The sequence below is a fragment of the Sceloporus occidentalis genome, unplaced genomic scaffold, assembly GCF_023333645.1.
Source record: "Sceloporus occidentalis isolate IW3139 unplaced genomic scaffold, rSceOcc1.0.p SCAF_5, whole genome shotgun sequence".
Taxonomy (NCBI): Eukaryota; Metazoa; Chordata; class Lepidosauria; order Squamata; family Phrynosomatidae; genus Sceloporus; species Sceloporus occidentalis.
In genome coordinates, this window is record NW_028316985.1 from 166,748,431 (window position 1) to 166,773,448 (window position 25,018).

The 25,018-nt window shown below is 40.6% G+C and overlaps 1 protein-coding gene across 1 annotated transcript; it reads left to right on the forward strand.

Annotated features, from left to right (window-relative positions):
- Positions 1-253: 253 nt before the first annotated feature.
- Positions 254-15,751, forward strand: LOC149313119 (alcohol dehydrogenase 1B-like). The gene is made up of 9 exons (XM_089527100.1): positions 254-329; positions 2,250-2,351; positions 7,542-7,680; positions 9,597-9,684; positions 9,808-10,027; positions 11,700-11,963; positions 14,322-14,457; positions 14,774-14,912; positions 15,571-15,751. Exons 1-9 carry the CDS (start codon positions 312-314, stop codon positions 15,593-15,595), a joined length of 1,131 nt encoding a protein of 376 aa, XP_089383226.1. The 5' UTR covers positions 254-311; the 3' UTR covers positions 15,596-15,751.
- The last annotated feature ends 9,267 nt before the right edge of the window (positions 15,752-25,018 follow it).

Here is a 25,018-nt window from a genome sequence, read left to right on the forward strand (position 1 = left end):
AGAAGCGTCATATGGGGCTTTGTAAACTTGACGTTGCTCAGTGCCTCTGCATGTCTTAATCAAGCCTTTGAGGTGAAAACACCCACATAACTGAATTTTAATCCATACATACAATTAAACTAGAGGAAACAAAGTGACAGTAGAGGAGTGGCCAAGATCTTAGGGTGGGGCTCAGTAAATATTGGACTTTGTTGAAAATTGAGTCACATCTGAGCAACTGCTTTAAAAGGGAAATTTTGGTCCATCTGGGAAGGCAGACTAGAACTACCAAAACCACACAGAAAGGCTGATAGATTGCAAAGCCTAGAACCATGAGCACTGCAGGGAAAGTAAGTAGATGATTTCTTTTAACATTGCTTTTACATCCCAGATGTGTGTCTATGTGTAAAACTGGAACCTAAATGCACACATAGAGGGGCTATATTGCACCTTGGCCAGAAGCTGAGAGTTTCTTGCAATAGAAATGCTGGCAAAATCCATCACACAATCTGCCGCTACTAGATTTAATCCTGTTCTGAAGAGCTGGCATTCGTATCATGCAGGACTGCTTTCTCTCAACAGAATCTATAGTCAGACAGAAAAGACTTGCTGCCCTCAAAATTTACAGATACTTACGTATAGTCCTGTGGAAAAAAATATGTTATAAATGATAAAAGGGATACAAAATAAAAGAGAAGGGAGACAAAGGACATATTTGTGTGTACAAATGATTTTGTAACTCTGCTGCGTGTAGAAAAATGCAATTCTCCTCCCAAAATGAACTATGGTGGAAAAAACAATCTGGAAAGAGTACTCCACTGATGCTGAAGCCAACAAGAGCACATGACCTGCTGAAACACATGCTTATGTTTGTTTCATACATAACTAACTAGAGGTTTGTCTAAGTTTTTAAGGACATTGCTTCTGTAGTGGTGGTTGTTCTCTTCAACAGTGGCACCATCATTCCCGATGTTGCACAGGTGTAACTATGTTATACAGATGGGTGCTGCTGTTCAGGAAATATATGTCTGACCCTTAGGCATATTGAACTTGTTCTCCAGTCCTTTAGCTCCTAGTCTTTCTCTTTAGATAGAAACAAAGGGGCGAAATCTGGGACTTGGAAAACGGCAGAAATCCTGCTTCAAATACTAAAAGTGTCAAACTTTCTTGTATGTCTTCAATAGCCTAGTCTTTCTTTCAACATTTCACTGATGAAAACTGGGATATATGTGGCCAAGCAAAATCAGAGTGTGATCAAGGTGGCAAAAGTTATTAATAAAGAGCATCTCACAAGTTAGAAGAGGTAGCAACAGTTTGCTTTTGCCTGAGCCTACTGGAAAAGGCAAGTCTCCACCTGCTCTTCTCCTCTCCCTCCACTCTCCAATGAGCTGATTTTGTAAAAATTACTTTTGCACTTTTAACTCAGTCTGCAGCAATTGAAGTAAGCTGAGGACAAAGGAGGGAAAGTGGGAGATGGAGAGCAAGCATTTTAAAACCATCTGAACAAATGGGATGATAAAGGATTAATCTGGACTGTCCCTGCCAAATTGGGACATTAGAGAGTATAGAATTAGAGACTCTACCTATAGAAGAAGATAAAGGAATCCTGAGCTAAATCTTTTCAGACTGCAGGTGTGAGGAAACTGCAAACTGTGAGCAATTTGTTTGGGCTCAAGCCTAAACAGTCTTAGGACTTTATCGCACTGCCTCCGGTGCCTGATTTAGCTCTTCCGAATTGGGCTCAAATTTGGAAGTTAACTCTGATTTTATCATATGGACATTTTCCTCAAAACAGCCTCCTGTTCCCACCAGCATTAAATTTGGGACCCATAAGTCACTTGGGGAGTCATTTTTTCCCATTCCAAAGCTTTGGGTTTGGAAAAAATGGCTGCTGAAGTGACTTACGGGACCCGAATGCAACACTGCAGTAAAATTAGTGTAACTTCCCAATTTGAGCCCAATTCAGAAGAGGTAAGTTGGGCACCAGAGGCAGTACAATGAAGTCCTTACTTAGAATTTGGAAAAGGTACTCTGGATGTGTTTACATTCACACAATCCCTCAGCTGTCATGACCATTGGCTTTGCTGGCAGGGTGGCTATGGAAAAAGAAAACAGTGATTTGTTTAACCCCCAGCCTTAAATGCAAGCCACAATGTACACTATGAGAATATGCTAAAGTGCCATGAGAATGTGGAAAAAGAGAAAGTAAGAATGTCTTATTTCAAGTCCGGTAGTTATAAATACTGTCTCATCTCCCATTATTTTCACAGGTCATCAAATGCAAAGCAGCCATAGTCTGGGAACCTAAGAAACCATTTAGCATTGTGGAAATAGAAGTGGCCCCACCAAAAGCACATGAAGTTCGCATCAAGGTAAAGAAAAGAAACCTAACTCTAGTTTGGGCAGATTATCTGTATTCACCCACATTCACTCTACTCTGGTTGGGTCTACCATTAGACAAAGTGAGACAGCTGCCCTTTGGGAGCAAATGCTTCAAGCTGGAGAGTCTGAGAACTAGGAGAGTTTTCCCTTCCCAAACCCTCATGCTTCCTACACTAAACTATTGCCCTCAGTTACAAGGCATGATGCTGTCCTATTGGGAGATTCAGTTATAAATTTAATTGTTGATCCTGGTGGGTAGGCTATATGTAGAATATGGAGGAAAGTGGCATCATTTTCTTCATCTCAGGCACCTAAATATCTTGAGTTGTTTCCCAGACTGGCAGTATGCTGCTGGAACTAGAGCTCAGATGTACAGGTGTACTTCTCACAATGGCTTCTTCATTCATTCAACTGAAAAAAATGATGAAATAAATCCCCAAGAGACTTATCTGCAGGCATGGACTGGCATCCTGTTTATGACATAATGCTGGCATATGTCTTTTTTGTTGTTGTTGCAGAGAGAGGACTTACAATCCTCACTCCTTCATCAGTCACCTTCCTCCTGCCCCCGACCCAACACTAACATGTAGTGGATGATGGAGAGCAGAGAGAAGCAAAGGAATATCCAGCTATGCCCTCATAGGCAGAAAGATAAGGACAAATGCATCCTCTAGGACTTCCCAGTGGTCCTCTTGAGGTCTCAAAGATGACCTCATCCTTCTGACTGGACATATATAGAATTAGTCCGATGCTCCTTCACCACTCCTGAATCCTGTGCAGAAAGGAGAACGGAGATGGGGTGGAGATGGGGTGGAGATGGGATGGAATTCCACCTGGGTAGAATTTTATAGCCATCTCTCGAGGCAGGACTTGTGGCTAAAGCCATTTGGGAGCATCAGAACACAAGGCGTGTTTAGAAGATTTCCCTTTTTGAATGACAGTTCCCAGAATCCTCAAGGCAGCATGGACAGTGCCCAAGCCTGCTAGGGGACTCTGGAAGTTTTAGTGCACAATGGTAACCTTTCTAAGCTATGGTAGCCATCATAGTTACAGAGGCAGCTTGCTGTATGATGGAAGTTTTTATTCCAAAATGGAATTCCTTTGTCATATTTCTGACAAGAAGGGACCAAGCTTTGCCTGTTGTCACAACACTTGGGGCAAATCCACCTCTTCTGGGGTCCCAAGTTGCCCATCTGCTACTCCACTAGTAGCCTTGTGACACCATCTCCCTCATTAGGCCATTTGCGGTGGTTTCTACTGTTCTTCCCACCATTCTGAAAGACTTAAATGCATCTCCAAATCAGACATCCAGAACACACTGCAGAAATAATCCAGTTTGAGATCACTTTAACTTCCCTGGCTCAGTGCTAGGGAATCCTGGGACTTGTAGTTTCTTGTGGCTCTCTGGCATAGAAGGTAAAATGTCTCACAACTCTACAGTTCCCAGAATTCCCTAGCATTGAGCCAGGGCAGTTAAAGTGGTCTCAATTTGGTCTGGATTATTTCTGCAGTGTGTTTTGGACCTTAGTTATATGGGGATCTTTGAGTTCACATACGCTGGTATCTTTTGCTTTCTTTGCCACCCATTTGTCATTGGCCTTGCCCACTTCTGGAATGAACCCAACCTTGAGAAAGTTTTTGAAACTGAATCTGCCCCTTAGGCTAAAAAAGGTTCCCCACCCTTGCTGTAATCTCCTCTCAAACATAGGTTCTGCTAAAGTATGCATTGCTTATGTAACCAACAAAAGCTTGTGGTCTTCATAGAAATCACAGTATAATAGAAGCCTTTTCCAACGGGTTTGTGCTAGCTTTCAGGTCAAATTCCAGGCAGCTACATCCAAACATCACTTAGGTCTTAAATATCAAATATCAATATGGGAGGTGTCGCAAGAACCCAGGATGGGATGGATGACCAAGGAACTTTCAGCTCAGCTAAATTTTAAACGGAGCATGTATAAGAAATGGAAAAATAGGGAAATCACCAAAGAGGAATTCAAACAAATAGCTAGCAAGTGTAGAGATAAGGTCAGAAAAGCTAAGGCACAGAATGAACTCAGACTTGCTAGAGAGGTTAAGAACAACAAAAAGGGCTTTTATGGATATGTCCGCAGCAAAAGGAAGAAGAAGGAAACGGTAGGACCACTGCATGGAGAAGATGGCAAAATGCTAACAGGGGACAGAGAAAAGGCAGAATTACTCAACACTTTCTTTGCCTCAGTCTTCTCAGAAAAGGCAAAGGGAACTTAACCTGAGGATAAAGGAGCAGAGGACAGAATAGGGGAATTTCAGTACAAAATAAGTAAAGAGATAGTACAGGAATTCCTTGTTAATCTAAATGAATTTAAGTCGCCAGGACCAGATGAACTACATTCAAGGGTATTAAAAGAACTGGCAAATGTAATATTGGAGCCATTGGCAATAATCTTTGAAAACTCCTGGAGAACAGGAGAAGTCCCAGCAGACTGGAGGAGGGCAAACGTTGCCCCCATCTTCAAAAAGGAGAAGAAAGAGGATCCAAACAATTATCGTCCAGTTAGTCTGACATCAATACCAGGAAAGATTCTAGAGAAGATAATTAAACAGAGAGTTTGTGAACATCTAGAAAGCAATTCAATAATCACAAAAAGTCAACATGGGTTTCAGAGAAACAAATCATGCCAGACAAATCTGATCTCTTTGATAAAATTACTAGCTTGGTAGATGAAAGGAATGCTGTGGATATCTTGATTTCAGTAAGGCCTTTGACAGGGTTCCCCATGACATTCTTGCAAACAAGCTTGTAAAATGTGGGCTAGACAAGGCAACTGTTACGTGGATTTCTAATTGGTTGACCGGCCGAACCCAAAGTGTGCTCAACAATGGCACCTTTTCATCCTGGAGAGAAGTGACCAGAGGGGTCCCACAGGGCTCTGTCCTGGGCCCAGTGCTATTCAACATCTTTATCAATGACTTGGAAGAAAAAATTGGGGGAATACTTATCAAATTTGCAGATGACACCAAATTAGGAGGAATAGCTAATACTCCAGAGGACAGGATCAAAATTCAAAATGACCTGAATAGACTAGAAAGCTAGGCCAAAGCTAACAAAATGAAATTCAACATGGAGAAATGTAAGGGACTGCACTTAGGGCAGAAAAATGAAATGAAAAGGTATAGGATGGGGGACACCTGGCTGAACGAAACTACGTGTGAAAGGGATCTAGGAGTCCAAGTAGACCAGAAGTTGAACATGAGTCAACAGTGTGATGTGGCAGCTAAAAAGGCCAATGAGATTTTAGGCTGCATCAATAGAAGTATAGTGTCTAGATCAAGGGAAGTAATAGTGCCACTCTATTCTTCTCTGGTCAGGCCCCACCTGGAATATTGTGTCCAGTTCTGGGCACCACAATTCAAAAAGGACATTGAGAAACTGGACCATGTCCAAAGGAGGGTGACTAAAATGGTGAAGGGTCTGGAAACCTTGCCCTATGAGGAACGCCTTAGGGAGCTGAGGATGTTTAGCCTGGAGAAAAGAAGGTTAAGAGGTGATATGTAAGCTCTGTTTAAATATTTGAAGGGATGTTATATTGAGGAGGGAGCAAGCTTGTTTTCTGCTGCCCCAGAGACTAGGACCTGGAGCAATGGATGCACGCTACAAGAAAAGAGATTCCACCTCAACATTAGGAGGAACTTCCTGACAGTAAGGGCTGTTCAACAGTGGAACAAACTCCCCCGGAGTGTAGTGGAGTCTCCCTCCTTGGAGGTCTTCAAACGGAGGCTGGATGGCCATCTGTCGGGGATGCTTTGATTTGGATTTCCTGCATGGCAGGAGGTTGGACTGAATGGCCCTTGTGGTCTCTTCCAACTCTGATTCTATGATTCTATGAACAATATGCATTTATAAATCCAGATTCACAGTCCACATGTATCTGTAAGATTTCTAAGGTAGCTGGTATTACAGACTTAGAATTGTTTGACAATCATTGCCTCTCCACAAGGAAATCTGGTGAGACTTGTTATGCAAGATGGGGGGAAGGAGGTAAGGTTTAGGGATATGGCAGAGATTTTATTTATTACTCTCACCAGTATGTATTTCCTTTTAAAATAAAAAACAGGCATCAATTGAGCATTTGGAGACATGTCTCTGGATTTTCCTGTGCATTGGGGTGGGGGTGGAGTGGAGGTACCAGGAAAATTAACAAGTCTAGTTCTAGGTTTTGGGAAACCCTGGGCAAGTTGTCCAGAATGTGTCTTCCACCCACAGGTTACTATGGGAATGATGATAGGAACGCTAAGCAGTCCTACCATGGCAGAAGTGATGGACAGAGTTCTGGACCTGAACCTTAACTTGCTAGCACCTTCATGACTACACTGGCCCTGTCAATGACATATATGCACTGAAGTGAGGCCAGTATAATTAATATAACAATACTCTCCAATTTGTCAACATGGGTTCCATGCCAATATTTCACAGTTAAAACTAGAATACATATGGCCAAGCAACTTCAGAGTGTGGTCAAAATGGCAAAGTTCATGAGGAAGAACACACAAGCTAAAAGAGGCTGCAGCAGTTTACTTTTGCCTAAGGGAAATTTATAGGCAGCTGCTTTAAGGCCCCAGGTACCTAATTACCATAGGTCAGTACCTCCTACGTACTGGGAGTAGCATAATTTTTCTTTGTCCCATTATTACTTGATGAATTATGGCAATTGATCTTCAGCATCTTCAGCCTCCTATTAGGGAGCAAGCCCCACTTGCCTCAACTCGCCCTCCTCATAGGGCATCATTATCAGGGGATGCAAATTCCTGGCAGTCTGCCTCCCCTTCTATCTCTGAATTGTCAGACTCTAGGGGATGAGTTATGACATTTGAGTACAAACTATTTTTTTATGCTTTTAACTCAGTCTGCAGCAACTGAAGGAAGCTGAGAATAAAGGGGGAAAGTCGAAGGAGGAGAGAGAAAATGCAATGTTTTAAAAGCAACTGAAAAAGTGGGACAACAGAAGATTAATTGGGACTGTCCCTGCCAAATTTGCAAAGAGCTGGTCCTTACCTGCAAAGCCTCACCTGGCTTGTGCCCTAAGTCCCTGAAGTAACACTTGTTCAGCCAGTCTTAAGTCACTTGTTGATGCCCTAAATAACTGCATCAAACTTCTAAATGGGAAGCAATTGTCTGTAGTAATTTTTCATCTTTATTGCAGATTCTGGCTTCTGGAATCTGTCGCACAGATGACCATGTACTCAGTGGTGCGATAAAAGTGAACTTCCCCATTATTCCTGGCCATGAAGCAGTTGGTGTTGTGGAGAGTGTTGGGGAAGGAGTTACCTGTGTGAAACCAGGTATGTCAAAGCACACAGAGTGCATTGTCATATACAAAATGACAAAAATTAAACTAGGGTAAGATAATCCCAGCCAGTTTGGCAAATGCCAAAGAGCTCTAGAGCAGAGGTTTTCAACCTTTGTTCCTCCGGATGTTTTGGATTCCATTGCATAGAAGTCCCAACTAGTTTGAACAATGCATAGAAATCCTAGGAATTGAAGGTGAAAACATCTGGAGAACTAAAGGCTGAGAACCACTTCTGTAGTGCTTTGTTGCTGCTGTTGTTTTTGTGTGTTTTCAATTTATGGTAAGCATAAGACAAACCTATCACAGGGTTTTCTTAGCAAGTTTTTTCAGAGGGGGTTTGCCATTGCAATCCTCTGAGACTGAGAGAGTGTCTGTAGATCTTTGTGGTTTTTTGGGGCTATGTGGCCATGTTCTAGAAGAGTTTATTCCTGACGTTTCATCAGCATCTGTGGCTGGCATCTGTAGTTCCCAAATCACAAATTCCAGGATTCTATAACATACAACCATGGCAGTTAAAGTGGTATCCAACTACTATAATGTCTGGTAAAAATCAATACAAGATTTTCTAACTGCTAACCACTGAGGTTTGACTGGCCCTTTTTATACAGTGTGCCCTCCACCAAACAACATGGGAGAGGAGATTAGAAATGTGCCTACACCCAAGGCAAGCATGGGCGTGCAAGAAAGCAGATATGTTTTTTTTAAAACCCATCTTTTCACATCTTAATCATGTTAGATTCTGGAGTTAAGATAACAAGAGGATAAGCTGAACTGGCAAGCCCTGAGATTGCAGAGTTGGAACTGGCATCGTATTTCTGAGTGCCAAAATATGCAGTCTATTTTGCACAGTTGATTTTTGTCATGTTAATCATTTCTTGAATGAAAAATAATTCCCTAAGCAACATAGAAAACAAAATGAATAAAAAGTTCAAGAAGAATATACCATTTCAGTGTAAAAGGATAAAAACAAATTCCAGCATCAGAAAAAGGTATTCAGTTACATAAAGCCAGCTCACTAAAGGAAAAGAAGTGTAACCAGCAGAGGCTAAGGATTTTATCACAACAGGCTCTTAAGGACCCACAATCGCATTAGATTAGAACATGCAAACATACCAGGTTGAGAACAGTTGTTATCAAACAGCTCTTCAAAAGTGTGACGGTGCTGCTTCTGTCCTGGTCTCTGTCTTCTGCACACTGGCTCCATAGCCCCACTTCCTTGCCAGATGCCCTTCCCAGCATTCCTTTCCATCTGCACTTATTTGTATTTTATATTTGGTGGTTGTGGTGCATTTTTAACCTATGATGATACAGCTCCTTTATCCATCCATCTGATGATGCCAACCCTCAAAAAAAAAAAACCTACCATTGCTGTCAGGTAGTGATCCAAATGAATAACTTCTGAGGTACTGGAGATCGAGTTGCTAGGAAATTATATCTGCAGCATTCTGCTGGTTGCAGGGTGCATTGAGAACAGGCAAATGGAGAGACCCCTTGGGGTCCATGAGAGCTGCTTATCTGCACCCAATTATCAGGAGAGAACTACAAATGTCATTTCTCAGCACCCTGATCTGCAGCACCTCAGAAATGCATCAGTCCAGGTGCTATCAAAAATAATGAGATCTATGACTGGCCAGTTCTCTCTAGCATTATGGAATCTGTATGTTTATTAATTTCCTATTAAGTGTCCTTTACCCTGTCTCCCTTCCCAGCTGGTTGAAGCAATCCATGTGGATTTTAAAAAAAAGCTTTTCTGTGTAGTTCCAACCAATAATAAACTACCGTAGGTTTTCTTTTGCAAGAGATCTCACTTTTTTGCAATAGTTTGGACAGGTCCTTGGTTGTGAACACTCGCTGCTCTTACTCCATCTAGAACTTTCAGGCTCACAATACTCTTTATGTAATTTCTAGGAGACAAAGTCATTCCACTCTTTCTCCCACAATGTGGGAAATGCAGCCCATGCAAGAATCCTGAAGGCAACCTGTGTGAAAAGAATGAGTGAGTTTTTGTTATCATTTGCAGCAATATTAGAAAGTACTAGTACTATACTAGTACTGCAGGCTTTCTTGTTCTTGTTGAAAATTAGCCCAATAATCTGATTTCCCTTTCCATGTTTTAAAGCCTTGGTGAATTTAAGGGAGTAATGTATGATGGCACCACCAGATTTTCCTACAAAGGGAAGCTAGTTCACAATTTTGCTAGCACCAGCACCTTTACTGAATATACCGTAGTGCATGAGGATTCAGTGGCCAAAATTGATTCCGCTGCTCCACCCGAGAAAGCATGCCTGATAGGCTGTGGATTTTCTACTGGTTATGGTGCTGCTATCAGATCTGCAAAGGTAAGCATTAGGATGTAAGTGTATGACCTGCCACATGAGTAATTTTTTACATATGAGTATTTGGTGTCTGTATCCTATCAGTTGTGAAACTGTAACACCAAACATTTCCACATGATTGTATTTCATTTAAGTTCAATAATGAAGTTACAGTTGTATCCGCTGTGGTGTGGTTTCAGGACCCCTCATGGATACCAAAATCTGTGGATGCTGAATTCCCATTATATACAATGGGATAGTGAAATGATGTCCCTTATATAAAATAGCAAAATCAAGGTTTGCTTTTTGGAATGTATATATTTTTCAAATATTTTCAGGCTGTGGATAGTTGAATCCATGGATAAAAAAATCTGTGGATAAGAAGGGCTGACTGTATTAATAATTAAGTTCAATAATAAATCTAACTAAAGTAGACCTGTTGAGTGAATTGTTGAATGATGAGTCACCATATAGGCACTGATTCTGTGTGTCTACTGTAGTTGGGACAAATGACAAGATTAAGGATTTTATATCAGAAGCTGAATCTGCACTGCAAAAAAATGCAGTTTGATACCACTATAACTGCCATGGATCAATGCTACAGAATTCTGAGATTTGTGGTTTGGTGAGATATTTAGCCTTCTCTGTCAAAGAACTTTGGTGCCACAATAAACTATTAATCCCAGAATTCTATAGCTCTGAGCCATGGCCATTTATGTGGTGTCAAACCACATTATTTCTGCAGTGCAGCTACAGCAGAGTATCCAGGAAATGTTTTTTGCAGCATAGGCAGATCTTTGCCTCCAGGGAAATTTCAGGCTTGATCTACTTTTTTGCTGTCCGTGGTATCCTTAGCACTCTTTTCTAGCACCACATCTCACTCAAATGAATTTAGGTTTTGGTTTTGGTTTTTTTTTTGTCCATTTTATTAATTCTCCAGCTCTCACATCCATATATGGTAATGGGGAATACAATTGCTTGTACAATTCTGACTTTTATGCTTAGTTGTATAGCTTTGCTCTTTAGGACCTCTTCTAGTTCTTCTAGGATCTCTCCATTCTTACTCTTCTCCTGATTCTGGTCTATGTTTGATCCCAGGAATAGGAACTGTTTTACTATTTCTATATCCTCGTTGTCTAGATTGAACTTGTGAAGATATTCTGTGGTCATTATTTCTGTTTTCTTTATTCCAGTCTCCCTTTTGTTTTGCTTCCTTTCTTTCTTTTACTGCTTGTGGTGTTTTATCTGTCATCCATTGTTTCTTCCTATTATTATTACTGATTTCCTATTGCTCAAAAAATCCATGAATAGTTTCCAGTCCATTTGTGTATGACTCTGCAGGTAGATATGTTATAAGAATACATATTTTTTAGCATGTGGAACTAAAATGTTGCTACTACCTGAATGAGGGTTATATATTTACATTCTCCTTCTAAGTTACAGAATTCTCAAATTTCAACAGGTCAATTGAAAAAAAGATATATGTGTATGTATATATAGAACATTGTAGAAGAGAATTTATGTTAAGTTTATGTAAGGAATGTAATTCTTTGTATGCATGTGTTTATGTATATTTTAGTAGTCATTGGTAGTTTTTGTATGATATTTTTATAAATAAAAGTGTGTGTGTGTGTGTGTGTGTATTGTAATCATACAACTTCATATTACTAAGATTATTGTACTGTTATTGATACAGGTAAGGCCTGATACTTCCTGTGCTGTTTTTGGTCTTGGGGGAGTTGGCCTCTCTGTGGTCATGGGCTGCAAAGCAGCTGGAGCATCACGAATCATTGGAATTGACATCAACAAGGATAAATTTCCTATGGCTAAAGAGCTGGGAGCCACCGAGTGTGTCAGCCCTCTGGATTTCCAGAAGCCCATCAATGAAGTGGTGCTGGACATGACTGATGGGGATGGTGTGGACTATTCATTTGAAGTGATTGGACGCACTGACACCATGGTATGTGCATGAAGTACGTTGTATGATTAACCTAAATGGGGAGGGGCTAGAACACTTCCATTATTTTCTTATTTCCTTTTTCTCCAAATTGTGTCCCAAAAAACTATTACACCAAAGCCCCAGTCAGCAAGGGATTCTGGAAATTCAAATTAGAGTTTGTTTAACATATTCCCTTTAGCCACCCAGTGTTTGAGAAGTAATCCATTCCCATTACTCGCTACGATGTTGAGAAATGAGTCAGGGACGTAGCCAGGGGGGGTGGATTGGGGGTCCGGACCCCCCCTTCAGGCCCTGGGGGCGTTCAAGCTCCTTCCTCCCCCCTCCTCCCCTCCATCAAAACCACGGAGAACTTGGAGAGGGAAAAGGGGAAAGACAACAAAAGTTGCAAGCTCAGAGAAAGAGAGAGAGGGAGGGAGAGAGAGAGAGAGAGAGACAGGAGGGGGAGGGAGGGGGAGGGAGGGGGTCCCTGTGATTTCTTTCCCTTTCGTTTCCATCAGAGTCCGGCTTCCACTCCGACTCCTACTCCTTCTCCTCCTCCTCCCCTGTGCTTTTGCCAGAATAAAAGTCTCTTCCTGGGGAAGGAGAGTAGGAAGAAGAAGGGAAGGAAAGGAAAAAAGGAAGGAAGAATGATAGGGAAGGAGGGAGAACAGAAGAAAAGAAGGAAAAGAAAGGGAGGAAGAGGAAGGGGAGAAAGGAAGAAAGAAAAAGGAAGGAACGAAGCTTCTAAAAGGAAATATAAAAGAAAGAAAAGGTGACTTCTAACTTTCCTTTCAGCAGTTATATCCATATACAATATAGTAAAATAATAATAATAATAATCCTTACCCAAAATGCTGAGGACTAGATGTATTTTGGATTTTGGAGTTTTTCAGAGTTTGGTATATTTATATACAGTATGTCTAATGGGATATAATGGGAGATGGGATCCATGTATGTTTCATATGCATCTCATAGACATAGACTGAAGGTAATTTAATACACAATATTTTTAAAATAATGTTGTGCTTCTGTACACTGAGCAGTCAGCAAAACCCTGAGACCACTATTCCTTATATAATTCAATAATTCAGTAATTGATCTAAACCTTCAGGATTCCCAAGTTTCCTTGATTTGGGGTCAAACCAGATGCTCTCAGGGTCAGTTTTGGGTTTTGGAATAATTTAGGTTTCAGAAGTCCAGAGAAAGGAGACTCAGACTCTACTCTGGACATTTCTCCTGAGAATGGACTCACGTTTTCAAAAACAGTCATTTCTGGATTTTTGCAACAACAAAAAAGAGGAGGGTCTGTGATGCAAAAAGGCAAGAGGCTTCCTTCCAGCCTTGTTTTTTCTCTTTTTTAAAAGACAAATAGAATAAAATACAGTTAGCTGGCCCCTTTTCAGCATGCCAATAGGGATGCTTTGATGGAGAGTTCCTGCATGGTAGAATGGGGTTGGACTGGATGGCCCTTGGGGTCTCTTCCAAATCTATGATTCCATGATTCTATAGCACTCTGATCCTACTGTGATTTTAATTGTTTTTAAATGTATAAAGTTTAAAGTTATAGTCTTATAATGCAAGCCATGCACTGATGGACTATTGCACTATAATTTTTTATTGATTGATTTTATATCCTGCCATTCTCCCAAAATAGGATTCTCTTAAAGGGGTTTGTTTTTCAGAAAAAGAAAGGAAGGTATAATGTCTTGAAATTTAAAATTATGATAGATAGATAGATAGATAGATAGATAGATAGATAGATAGATAGATGAGTCTTGGAATTAAAAAGTGTGTGTGTGTGTGTGTGTGTGTGTGTGTGTGTGTGTGTGTGTGTCTTGGAATTAAAAATCCCTCTTGGATTTGGGAATGAAATGTTGTGTGGATGCAGCCTGGGTTCTTAGCTCAGCTCAGAAGTTGGAATGCAGTGTCTCAAAGCATGAGCAGAGTGTCTATGAGCATGAACAGAGTGGCTGACGCTCATTGCTCGAGCAGCTGCACTTTGCTTTATTGAGCTGAATTTATCTGATGTAAACACCTTCAGAGGAAGGACTCAGTTTGCATCTGCACTGAAAAAATAATCCAGTTTGATGCCACTTTAACTGCTCTTGGCTTCATGTTGTGAAATGCTGGGATTTGTAGTTTGTTGTGGCACCTGACAGATGACTCAACAGGTCCTCAAAACTACAGGTCCCAAGATTCCATAGCACGAAGCCATAACAGAAGTTAAAGTGGTGCCATCGAGGTGTCGAGGGTAAACGCTCGACCCTCTTTTTGTGTCTTGGGGGGGGGCTCATAAATGAAGAGTTTTTATAGGCGGGATGACTTACCTAGAAATTTTCCTTAACTTGATCTGAATGTATGACTTTGGTTTTTCCTTAGACTGCTGCCTTGGCTTCCTGCAATATGAACTATGGCACAAGCGTGGTTGTGGGAGCACCCCCTTCAGCATCTCAGATTACTTTCTCTCCCACACTTATCTTCACAGGACGCACTTGGAAAGGCTCTGTATTTGGAGGTATGGCTCTAGCATTGACCAGCAACTGGCTGCTGAAAAGATTTATTGCATTTTGTGCTTAGGGAGAAGCTTGGTGTGTGCCATTGCAGTAGGATTTATTGTAGAAGATGGGTGAGGAGGAGCAGAACCATTACAGATGGTCTTAAATAGCACAAAATACAATTCCAGATGTTGGAATGCAGGTCCCAGCAACCTTAAGCAGCAAAGCAAATATAATATATCTCTTGTGATTTTAAAAAATGTATAACCATGCTTCAGCATAGAAAACGGTTGGGATATCAGAGCTTGTCGTAATCATGAACAATGTTATTTGCAGGCCTGAAAAGCAAAGATGCTGTTCCTAAACTGGTTTCGGAATTCATGGCAAAAAAGTTCGTTCTGGATCCTCTAATTACCCATGTTCTGCCTTTTGATCAAATCAATCATGGGTTTGAACTGCTCCATAAAGGAGAAAGGTAAACATTTCATTTTTCCCCCATTAGCCATTATTCCAATTCAGCATTTAATCTGAATTTACAGGTATTATACAGGATGCTGTACTTGTTTGGGAGCTAGAATTTAGCACCTTGGAGAGCTGCTTTATGATTTAGACTACAACTCACAGCAAGTTCTGCACCCTGCTAGCATGGCAGGAGATTATCGTATGTCTTTTTCTCCTGTGCTAGGCATGGGCTGGGCACAGGCTTAAAGCATTTAAAAATGATGTTATCGCACGCCTCCATGTCCAGCTTGGAGGTATCATTTACCTGATCCGGACATCTCCTGGACTTCGCAAAGAACAGGAAAGTCCCATTCTTTCCAAAATCTGGGAAAAGTCCAGTTTAGAAATGCTGGAAATTATTTGGACCTTCAACCTAGTCCAAATTAGGCTTCTCCTCCATCCAATCATTTTCTGGCTTGGTTGGTTGGTTGGTTGGTTTGGTTTTTTTTAAATCTTGTTCCAGCACATCCTCTCCTAGCAGATTGCGCTCTCGGCAGATCTCTGAAATTAGCCAACAGAAGAGGGCTCTTCCCTGAGAAGGGATTTCTGTGAGTCTGAATCTAACCCATTTACTATGATAAACAGAACAGAGGCCATCCCATTTAATTTTAAATTATGTTCTGTTGTTTCAGCATTCGCAGTGTTCTGAAAATGTGAAGACCCTGATAGTGAAAATACAAAACAGAGATCTTTGCCAGATGCATTCCAACACAACAACTGCATGTTGTATCATAGAACATCTGTGGAAAGGATTGAATTGTATTGTGCTGCAGATAGGAATACTGCTTTATCAACTTGTTGGTCAATCCTATTTTTCTCAGTGTGAAATACAGATAACTCTGTCTTGTGATTCATACTTTCAGTGCTGTGGAGATTGTGTTCAATTAAGCCAAAGCAAAATAATAATAATAATAATAATATGGGTGGGGTGTTAGGATGCAGGGATATATATATTCATAGGAGTGGGGCTGTTGCCACACTGCAGGATTCCTGCAGTTTGACACCCCTTTATCTGTCACAGCCCCATCCTGTGGAACCCTGGGGTTTGAAGTTTGTTGTGGGACCAAAACTCTCTGATAGAGAAGGCTCAATACTTCACAAAACTACAAATCCCAGAATTCCATAACAGGGTTAGTTAAAGTGTTTTCAAACTGTATTAATTCTGCAGTGTAGATGCAGCTTGAGCCTCATGGAATTAAATGCAGCATATATTTCTGAGAGCATACACACTGCAAATCACAATTTTTAAATTACCCAACAGAACTACATTTGATGTTAATGTCATTATTAAATGTAGTTTTATCATTCTCAGTGTTGGGTGGCCTACAGAGATTGCTTGAACTGTTGTAATTTGAACACACAGCTTTGTCTATTTTGACATGAAATGTTGGCACTGGCTGATAAATAAAGCTTTTTTTCAGTAGCCTTGTTTTACACATATTTTGGGTTTTCCATACAACTTTAAATATTTTTTTACAAATAAGAAGATGTAACTAAAAATTAAATCAAGATCAAAAACAACATTGGTGAGGCCTATGTAAAACATAGGACTTTTTCGCACAGGGAAAATTGGAAGGTTAAACTGGTCCCAATGCAGGGTCATCCAGGACATTAGGGACAATTTCACAATTGATTTTCAGATGATGCTGTGTACAAACTGGTCAGAATCCAGACAGAAAGTGAGGTGAAACAGGGAATAAGCATTTTTGCAAAAATATTGTGTTTTTTTGTCCAGTTCATTCAAAAATTCTCTCACTTCACCTAATTGCAGCAGTCTGAAAACCATGTCCCTGATTCGCCGTTCCCAGATTTCCCAGGGTTTACTGTGCCAAGGAGAGGGAGGAAGCCTTGTTCTTAAAGGGATACACACACACACACACACACACACACACACACCTTTTCCCCTTGTGCGGTTGGTCATTTCCTCTAATGGAGCTTCTAAGCAGCCTCTAATTAGGGAATAGCTGGTGGGAGAGGGCAGAGAGAAGACATTTTGGAATTCCTCCTGTACAGGAGGGAGAAATGGACGATAAGTCCTGGAAAAGGAGGACACCTGGGAGTTTCAGCCCTCGCTGAAATCAGACAAATTTATGGACCAGCCACCTCCTCTTTCTCTCTAGTGTGTGTGTATGTATTTGGGTGTGGTTTTAAGGGAGTTTGCAAAGGGAAACCTCAGCCTGCCTTCCTCTGAAACAGCTTCTGGGGCAGAGGATTTTCCACCCTGGTTTCCCTTCCCTCTCTGGAGTATGTCTGTGTGTGCATTTGGGGAAATGACAGTTTGGAGCATGCACAAAGAAGTTATTTCTAAGCTAGCAAGGGGATTTGGACTCATCTGTCTGAAACCTAAATTCGTATTTGACCCAATTTCTTGCCTAAGTAATGTATTTTTAACCCCTTGTTGTGCTCCATGTGTGATAAGCACTAGCGAACTTGCTTGCTTTTCTGGGATGCCAACACTTTAACTATTTTCTGGATGGAAGCACATAGATCCCCATGTGAAAAAGTCCTCAGTTAATAGCCACGGGGATAGCCCTATTCTCCATCAATGCGTTCAGTCCTTTTTTAAGACAGAAGCCACAACTCCTAACATCTGATAGTAATCATTCCCATGCATAGTTTACCTATAGAGACATCATGCTTATTGCACTTCCAAGCTGTAACCATACTTTACTGCCTGTGAACTGAATTAAGCCCTAGCCTGTATTCCTATTTGCTCTTGCCATGTATTATACAAATTATTCTGCATTGTTGCTGTTTTGCTGTTTTGAATCTCCTGGCCTCCTGGAAAAATATGATTCTGCTTTCTGGTACAGATGTTATTTATCATCCAAGCCTTTTAGTTCGGAATGTGAACTATTTCTTCTGAATGCTCTTAGCCAAATTTATAACAAATCTGAAATATGTACCTCTTTTTCTTCAAGGTGAATGTGCTCTGTTACTCCCTCCTGTAATAATTTGTGGCAAAAGGAGAACGAAGGAGATAGTTATTTTACTTTTGTGATGAAAAATGAATTTTGGAGACCTGTTTTCTTCTCCTCACCTCAAAAATAGCAGGAGAGACTGCAAGGCTGATCATAAACAATAACAATTATGTCAGCAAGGCATCCTTGGAGAAACATGTTTTCTCACTTGGATGAGACATTATAGGTTTAAGTATAGCTTTCATATCTATATCTTTCATGCCTAGACCTTGAGATCCTCAGGAGACACCCTTCTTTCAGTCTTATAATAGCATTACAATGGGTGAGTAGTGTGGCAAGTGTTTGGGTTTGCTTCTCCCGGCACTACCCCCCCTCCCCCCAGCTTCCCAAATCAAACTTTCTTTGTCCCTCCAAAAAGTGTGAAAAGCCTCACCTGGCATGCGTACCTGTGGTACGATAAGCACAAAATTCACAGAGACTTTGAACATTACTTCATTCGGAAAGCAATTCTAACGTCCTGGCTTAAGGAAAAACAGCTCTTCTATAGGAAAATACCCGACTGGGTTTCACCACATGAGGCATTTTGTAACAGAACTCAAATTTCAGATTGGCTAAGATATGAAGATTTATTAATAAAAAACAATATAAATAACTATAGTCTAAAAAAGATAGAAGAAATAAAACTCATGGAAACCCAAAAGATTTGGTTCCTTTATCACCAATTGATAAATAGGTTTAAATCAGATGCAGAAACAAAAAATTTTGAAGTTGAAAATATGGAATTGGATAATGTTCTACGAAAGGGAAAAAAGAAATTAACATCTAAATTATATAAAATTCTACTACAAAGAAAGGTAAAAGAGAACGTCATTAAGGACTCTATGATACAATGGGCCAGGAACTTGGGAAGGATAATCGATTTGAAAAGCTGGCAGAATGCCAGGGAAAAAACACAAAAATTTACGGTGTGTCAGAACCTACATGAGAACCATAAAAAAATGGATTTTCGATGGCATCTGACACCTGTAAAACTCGCAAAAATTCGTAAAGGAAATAGTAATCAGTGCTGGAAATGTCTGAACACAAAAGGAACCTGGCTCCATGTATGGTGGGAGTGTCCAAAGATAAAGAGATACTGGAATAAAATTCATTTAATAATAACAAAAATTCTTGGGATATATTTTGAACAGATTCCTGAAATCTACCTTTTAAATATGACAAACAAACTTCCAAAGGAAATTGAAAAACGACATTGGGGCAAAAATCTTTATATGGTTACGGCAGCTAGATTACTTTTGGCCCAATATTGGAAGACCAATGAAATTCCATCCATTGATGAGTGGTTATTAAAAATATATGACATGATGGAAATGGACAGGTTAACAAATATTATTCAGGGAAAGGATGAGGAAAAGGTAGAAAAAGAGTGGGAGATACTAAAGGTTTTTTGTGGTAAACATTGGAAAGATATATAAAAACAACATGAAGAGACAAGAATGGACAAGCAATACTGTCTAACCTTGAGAAAATAAAGAGATATAAAATAATAAAGTAATACAGAGACTGGAGTTCCCTAGGGAAATTGATGTCATAAGGCAACAATATAGAAAAGGGTAATAATTACACAAGATGCATGTTATACAGTGGAAGTATATTTGTTTAATAATTTTTTTAAGTGGAAAAGTCAACAATTATATGTAATAGTGAAGATACAGACAGTTATCTTGGAGTAATGATATACTGAAGATAAAGAAAGTTGTTTGGATGTTATTGTACTGTATGATATTTGTAAGAGGGGAAAAAAGCCTCACCTGGAAGCCTCCAGAGGTGGATATATGCCTTTCAAAAAGACTGCAGCACTGCCTCAACCCCAACAGGCCATTTAACATTTTAAAATCTATACAAACCCAGAAATTGATATCTATACACTTGCACAGTTTTGTTTTGTTTGTTCATTTGTTGGGAGGGGGTTGGCAGAGGGACCCCGGGGGCAGAAATCTGACCTCCTGGCCTACTGCTCCTGTTTTACAAAATGTGCCATGATATACAGAGGTCAACATCTTGTTAGCAAAATAAGAAGTCTGTTCTTCCGAATGAAATTTTCCTTTGTTTCTCAAACTTTTTAACATTGACTACACTGAAAACTGTACACACCAAGAACTTATACAGTGGTACCCCGGGTTACGAAAGTAATTCGTTCCGCCGCCGCTTTCGTAACCCGGAAACTTTCGCTAGCCGAAAAAGCCCATAGGCTTTAATAGCGAAAGCCGCAATTTTGTGTGAAATCGCGCCGAAAAGCACCAAAATTTCTTTCGCAACCCGGAATAACCTTCGTAACCCGGAAACAATTAATTAAGTGAATTTCTTTCATAACCCGGAAATTTCGTAAGGCGGCGCATTCGTATCCCGGGGTACCACTGTATTTACTGTGTTCACATTTTCTTGCTAATTTTGCCCTTTGCTTTGGATGCATAAATTACACTTCTAAATGCTTGTCTGAAGTTTTAAATTAGTGAAATGCTAGAAATTTGGGGACAAAGGAAAATTTAATTGTGAGCAGAATTTGTATTTGGGGGCAATGTTCTCATTTTGCCCCTCATAGCTACACTTCCCAAGTCATAAAATGCCATTGCTCATTTGCATGGTGTCCATTTGTTTTATTGATTTCTTACTTCAGACAGTTTACTATCTTGTTCTAGTTACATAAATAGTAAAAAATTAACTAAACTTTTTTAGGTCAATAAACCTTTGAGTCCTTTAAACGCATTGACCAGACAATTGCATCTAATGGGTGTATAATGGCCATAGTAGCAGCACAGTAGTTCCTCATATGGGTTTATGCTAGGCTGAGCCACATACCATGCCCAAGACTTAACATACCGCCACTGAACACTTACAGTTAGCTTACAGTTGTAAACCACTTAGATACTGTTAGTTCAGTATGAAGCGGTATATAAATGAAGCTGTTTGAACACCTCCTTCTACCAGCATGTTCATTCCACACCAAATGGGGATAAGAGGGCAAGATTGGAGAAGCTTCTGGCTACATCCCTGTAGCCAGATGCAAAATGATGACATCAACCGTGGGATCTACAGGGATCCTTCTGAGGTCTTGGCATTGCTTTTATTTTGCCTCTGGATATAGCCAAACACTTCTATCTTGCACATTCCCCATGAAGCATGGGAATCACTAGATGGTGGTGGGAAGCCTTTAGAGGCTGTGTGGTAAGTCCTAGAGGGGGCTTTAAGTACTGCAAAGGGAAAAACAGAATACCAGCCTCCACAGCATCAAAAAGGACTTAGGCACACATAAGGGAAACTTAAATGTGCATATGCTACTAATAGGATGCTTTCACTGAATGTTAGTATAAGACAATAATTAGAACAGCCTTCCTCCAGATGTGCACATCTATATCCCCAACCAGTACAGTCAATCCATGCTGGTTTAGGATGATGGGAGGTGCAACCCAATCTGTCTGAATGGCACTGACTCAGAGAAATTTGGGTGAGTGTCAGATTGGAACTAGTAACACCCAAGTAACGGTCATGGAACCTGGTAATGCCCCACTTGGCATGATCCTCATTGGGTAACCTTTTTCAGGTTGACTTTGAGTGTAATCTACCTCATGGGTTTATTGTGAGAATAAATGAATTGAGTGGCCCCACTCCATCATGGCATCCCAGTATATCTTCCAAAGAAGTCTTACCATGCTCCACTTTGGCATGATCCTAATTGGGTAACATTATTCAAGTTGACTTTCAATGTAATCTACCTCATAGGTATCTTGTGAGAATAAATGCATTGAATGGCCTCAATCCATCAGGGTATCCCAGTATATCTCCCAAAGAAGTCCTACCACTAGGCAGAGTGAAGTAGCTGTCTCACTAAGCAGATTTCAAGTATCAAAAGCAGGCAGAGAGTTGGCAAGCCTCAGGTAGCAGAATGCCTTGGCTAAGGTCTCTGTCTTTCTGGGTGATCAGAAACAAGGCTGGCATCAGCAGCTTTGGTCAGAACTGGGTGCTTCAGATCTCCCAAAGTGCCAACCAGAATTGATATCTGCCTAAGATCTACTACTGCAAGTGTGTTAGCAGCCATTTTATATATCCCACAATGCTCCAACATAACATCACTTCAAGGCATGGTAGGAAATTTAAAATAGCATCTCAGAACCATCAGTATTGCCACCAGATAACTACAGAGTTGAAGTCCCATCTACTTATGAAGGAGCCCACCACACCTAGCATCAGTGCACAGCATTGTGGGTTATTTAAAATAGCAGCTCAGAGCCATGAAGTCCCATCTGTGTATGAGGGATATACCAGAAGGTGGTTTGTTGAAGTCCCTATCAAACTTGGAGCAACTGATAATAATTAACTTTAGATGGCTCCAGAGGGAGGCTAACCTGAGCTAAGTATTTTGTAGGGCACTAAAGAGTTTTGTATCACAGCTCCAGTTGGACCTTCCCCTTTCCCGCCTGATTTTATCATACATTATATAATGTGTGCTGGGCAGAGGTGGTGAGGGTTTTTTGAAGATCTGTTCTTGCCTAAGCAAGAACTCTTTAGCGAAGACTGTGGACAGACCTAAAGGAAATCTCACACACAATGGCAACCGTGGGGAAGGTGAGCAAAGATTGTTCTTATGGGTCTGTCTATATCTATATGAACAGTGCCTGTTTAAAGTTTCCATGTGTACAGTTATTAGAGCACTTCTAAAATGGTAGAACTAAGAGTTTAATTGGGTGGATTCACTTTATGCCCTAAAAGTCAAACTGTGGCCCCATACAGACAGGCCAAAATAAAGCTGCTTCGGGTCACTTTGGAGGTATGCTGTTTAAATGATGCATGCATACTAAGAGTCTGGAAGCTGCGCCAAACTTGCACTCCAGTCCTTAGGGCTGAGCATGGCTTTGGCATGGCTTCTGGCGTCTTAGGATGCATGCATCATTTAAATAGCATACCTCCAAAGTGATTTAAAGCAGCTTTATTTTGGCCTGTCTGTATGGGGCCTGTGGATCCCTCCTGGTGGATTCAGAAGGCAAGCCTATCTGTGAAGAAGAATAAGGATGGTAGCTTAGACTGGTGCTTCTTAAACTATCTCACATGGCAGACTGGCAGGTCCCCCCCCCCCCCAATGTACCAAGAATTGGTTACCATATTTGTGCCAACTCATTATAGTTGTTTCATTCCTGGAAGCTTGCCATGCACCAACAGCCAATAGCTTGCGGAGTGGCACAAGTCCAGGGACTATCACTGTGGATAGGACTGACTTAGACTTTTCAGAGCTGAGAGCTAATGTTGTATATCACATAGGCGTTAGAACTATAAACCATAACGTTCTGGAATAGTTTCATATCTTAACTTGGCCAAGAACTCAGTGGAGTCCTTTACACAAATCAGTATTCTTATCCTTCCTCTGAATATATGGGCACAATAATACTGATATACCTAACAGGATTGTTGTTGTGAACACCCTAAAGCACAGTTCAGATACATAGAATTATTATAATCCTATCTGTGATCCATCTCAGAGGTCCTGTTAAAGAATTCTGAGGAGGAGAACAAGAAAGAACCAAATCTGAGATGTACTGACAGTATGGTAACAAAATAAGACTACCGTATGAATCCACATAGGGAGGTTCATATTATAGGCTTGAAATATTTGCAGTGTACCTGACTCTAAATAGATGAAGTGATTTAATTTAAGACATCTGGCAATATACAAGTATGCATGTTTTCAAGCAGACATGACATTCTTCGAACAAAATGTGGCAATACCTACTTGGAGCAGCTTTGTTGAATGTGCTGAGATGAACAAAGTGTGATGGGAGTAAGCACAAAAACAGAATTTATTCTTAAGCATTTCCAGTATAAAGTTTTAAAATGTATAAAGAACTGACAGGAGTGAGTTGTGTCAGTGTTTGCATCTGGAAGGACACCTCTTACCCCTTTGTTGTTGCTAACTGCTGTCAAGTCAACTTCGACTAACGGCAACCCTATGAATGTGAGACTTCCAAGTCACCTATCCTCAACAGCACTGCTCAGGTCTTGCAGGCACATCAGAGTCGTGGCTTCCTTGGAATTAGTCTTCCTTTTTTCCTTCCTCTTCTGCCTTCTCTTACCCCAAACAGCATCCAATTCATATTACACAGGAAGTAAATTCAGAGTGACTACTTTATTATTTCATACAGAACTAATCTCTATTTGTATTTCAACAGTTTCTAACACAGCAAGGAACAGATTATCTGACACCAGGGGTCCTTTCACATTACTTCATTACAGTGCTCTGATTGACCTTTAACTGTCATGGTTCCATCCTATAGAATTCTGGGCTTTGCAGTGTAGGAAGAATTCTCATCAAGAGAGCTCTAGAGCCTCACCAAACTACAAACCCCAGGATTCCATCAGATGGAACCATGGCAGTTAAAGTGGAATCATAAAAGCTATAATTTTGTAGTGTGAAATGGCCCCTTATGTTAGGGAGAAGGGCACTGTTGGCCCACTCATTTGCAGTTTGGGAACTGGTCTAACCAGAAATGGTTATACCATGTATGGATGTGAAAGATGACCAGTGAAGAAAGCAGACACAGAGAAGATAAATTCATTTGAGATGTGGTGTTGGGAAAGAGTGCTGAGGGTACTGTGGATGGCCAAAAAGACAAACAAATGGGTCCTAGAACAAATTACACCTAAAATCTCATTGGAAGCCACAATGATCAAATTAAAGCTCTCATGCTTTGGCCACATCATAAGAAGGCATGACTCTTTAGAAAAGACAACAATGCTAGGCAAGGTAGAAGGTAGAAAAAAGAGAGGAAGACCGCACACCAGATAGATACACTGAACCACAGAGGTCACTGGCATGAACGTGCAGGAGCTGAGCAGAGCAGTAGAGAATATAGGGTCTTGGAGGTGCCTCATCCACAGGGTCTCCATGAGCTGGGGTTGACTCAAAGGCAGTCAACAATAATAACAAAAAAACAGAAATAAGTTTTCATTGCAAGCTATAACATCTGAGAGCTAGGTATTTGTGCAGACTTGTAAATTGTTCCCATTTCTATGCATACATGGCACAAATGCATCCAAACAGTATTATTTATTTTTGTGAGTCTTAAATGCTGCAATTAAAAAGACTGTGTTAAAGTCCTTGCAAACTCTG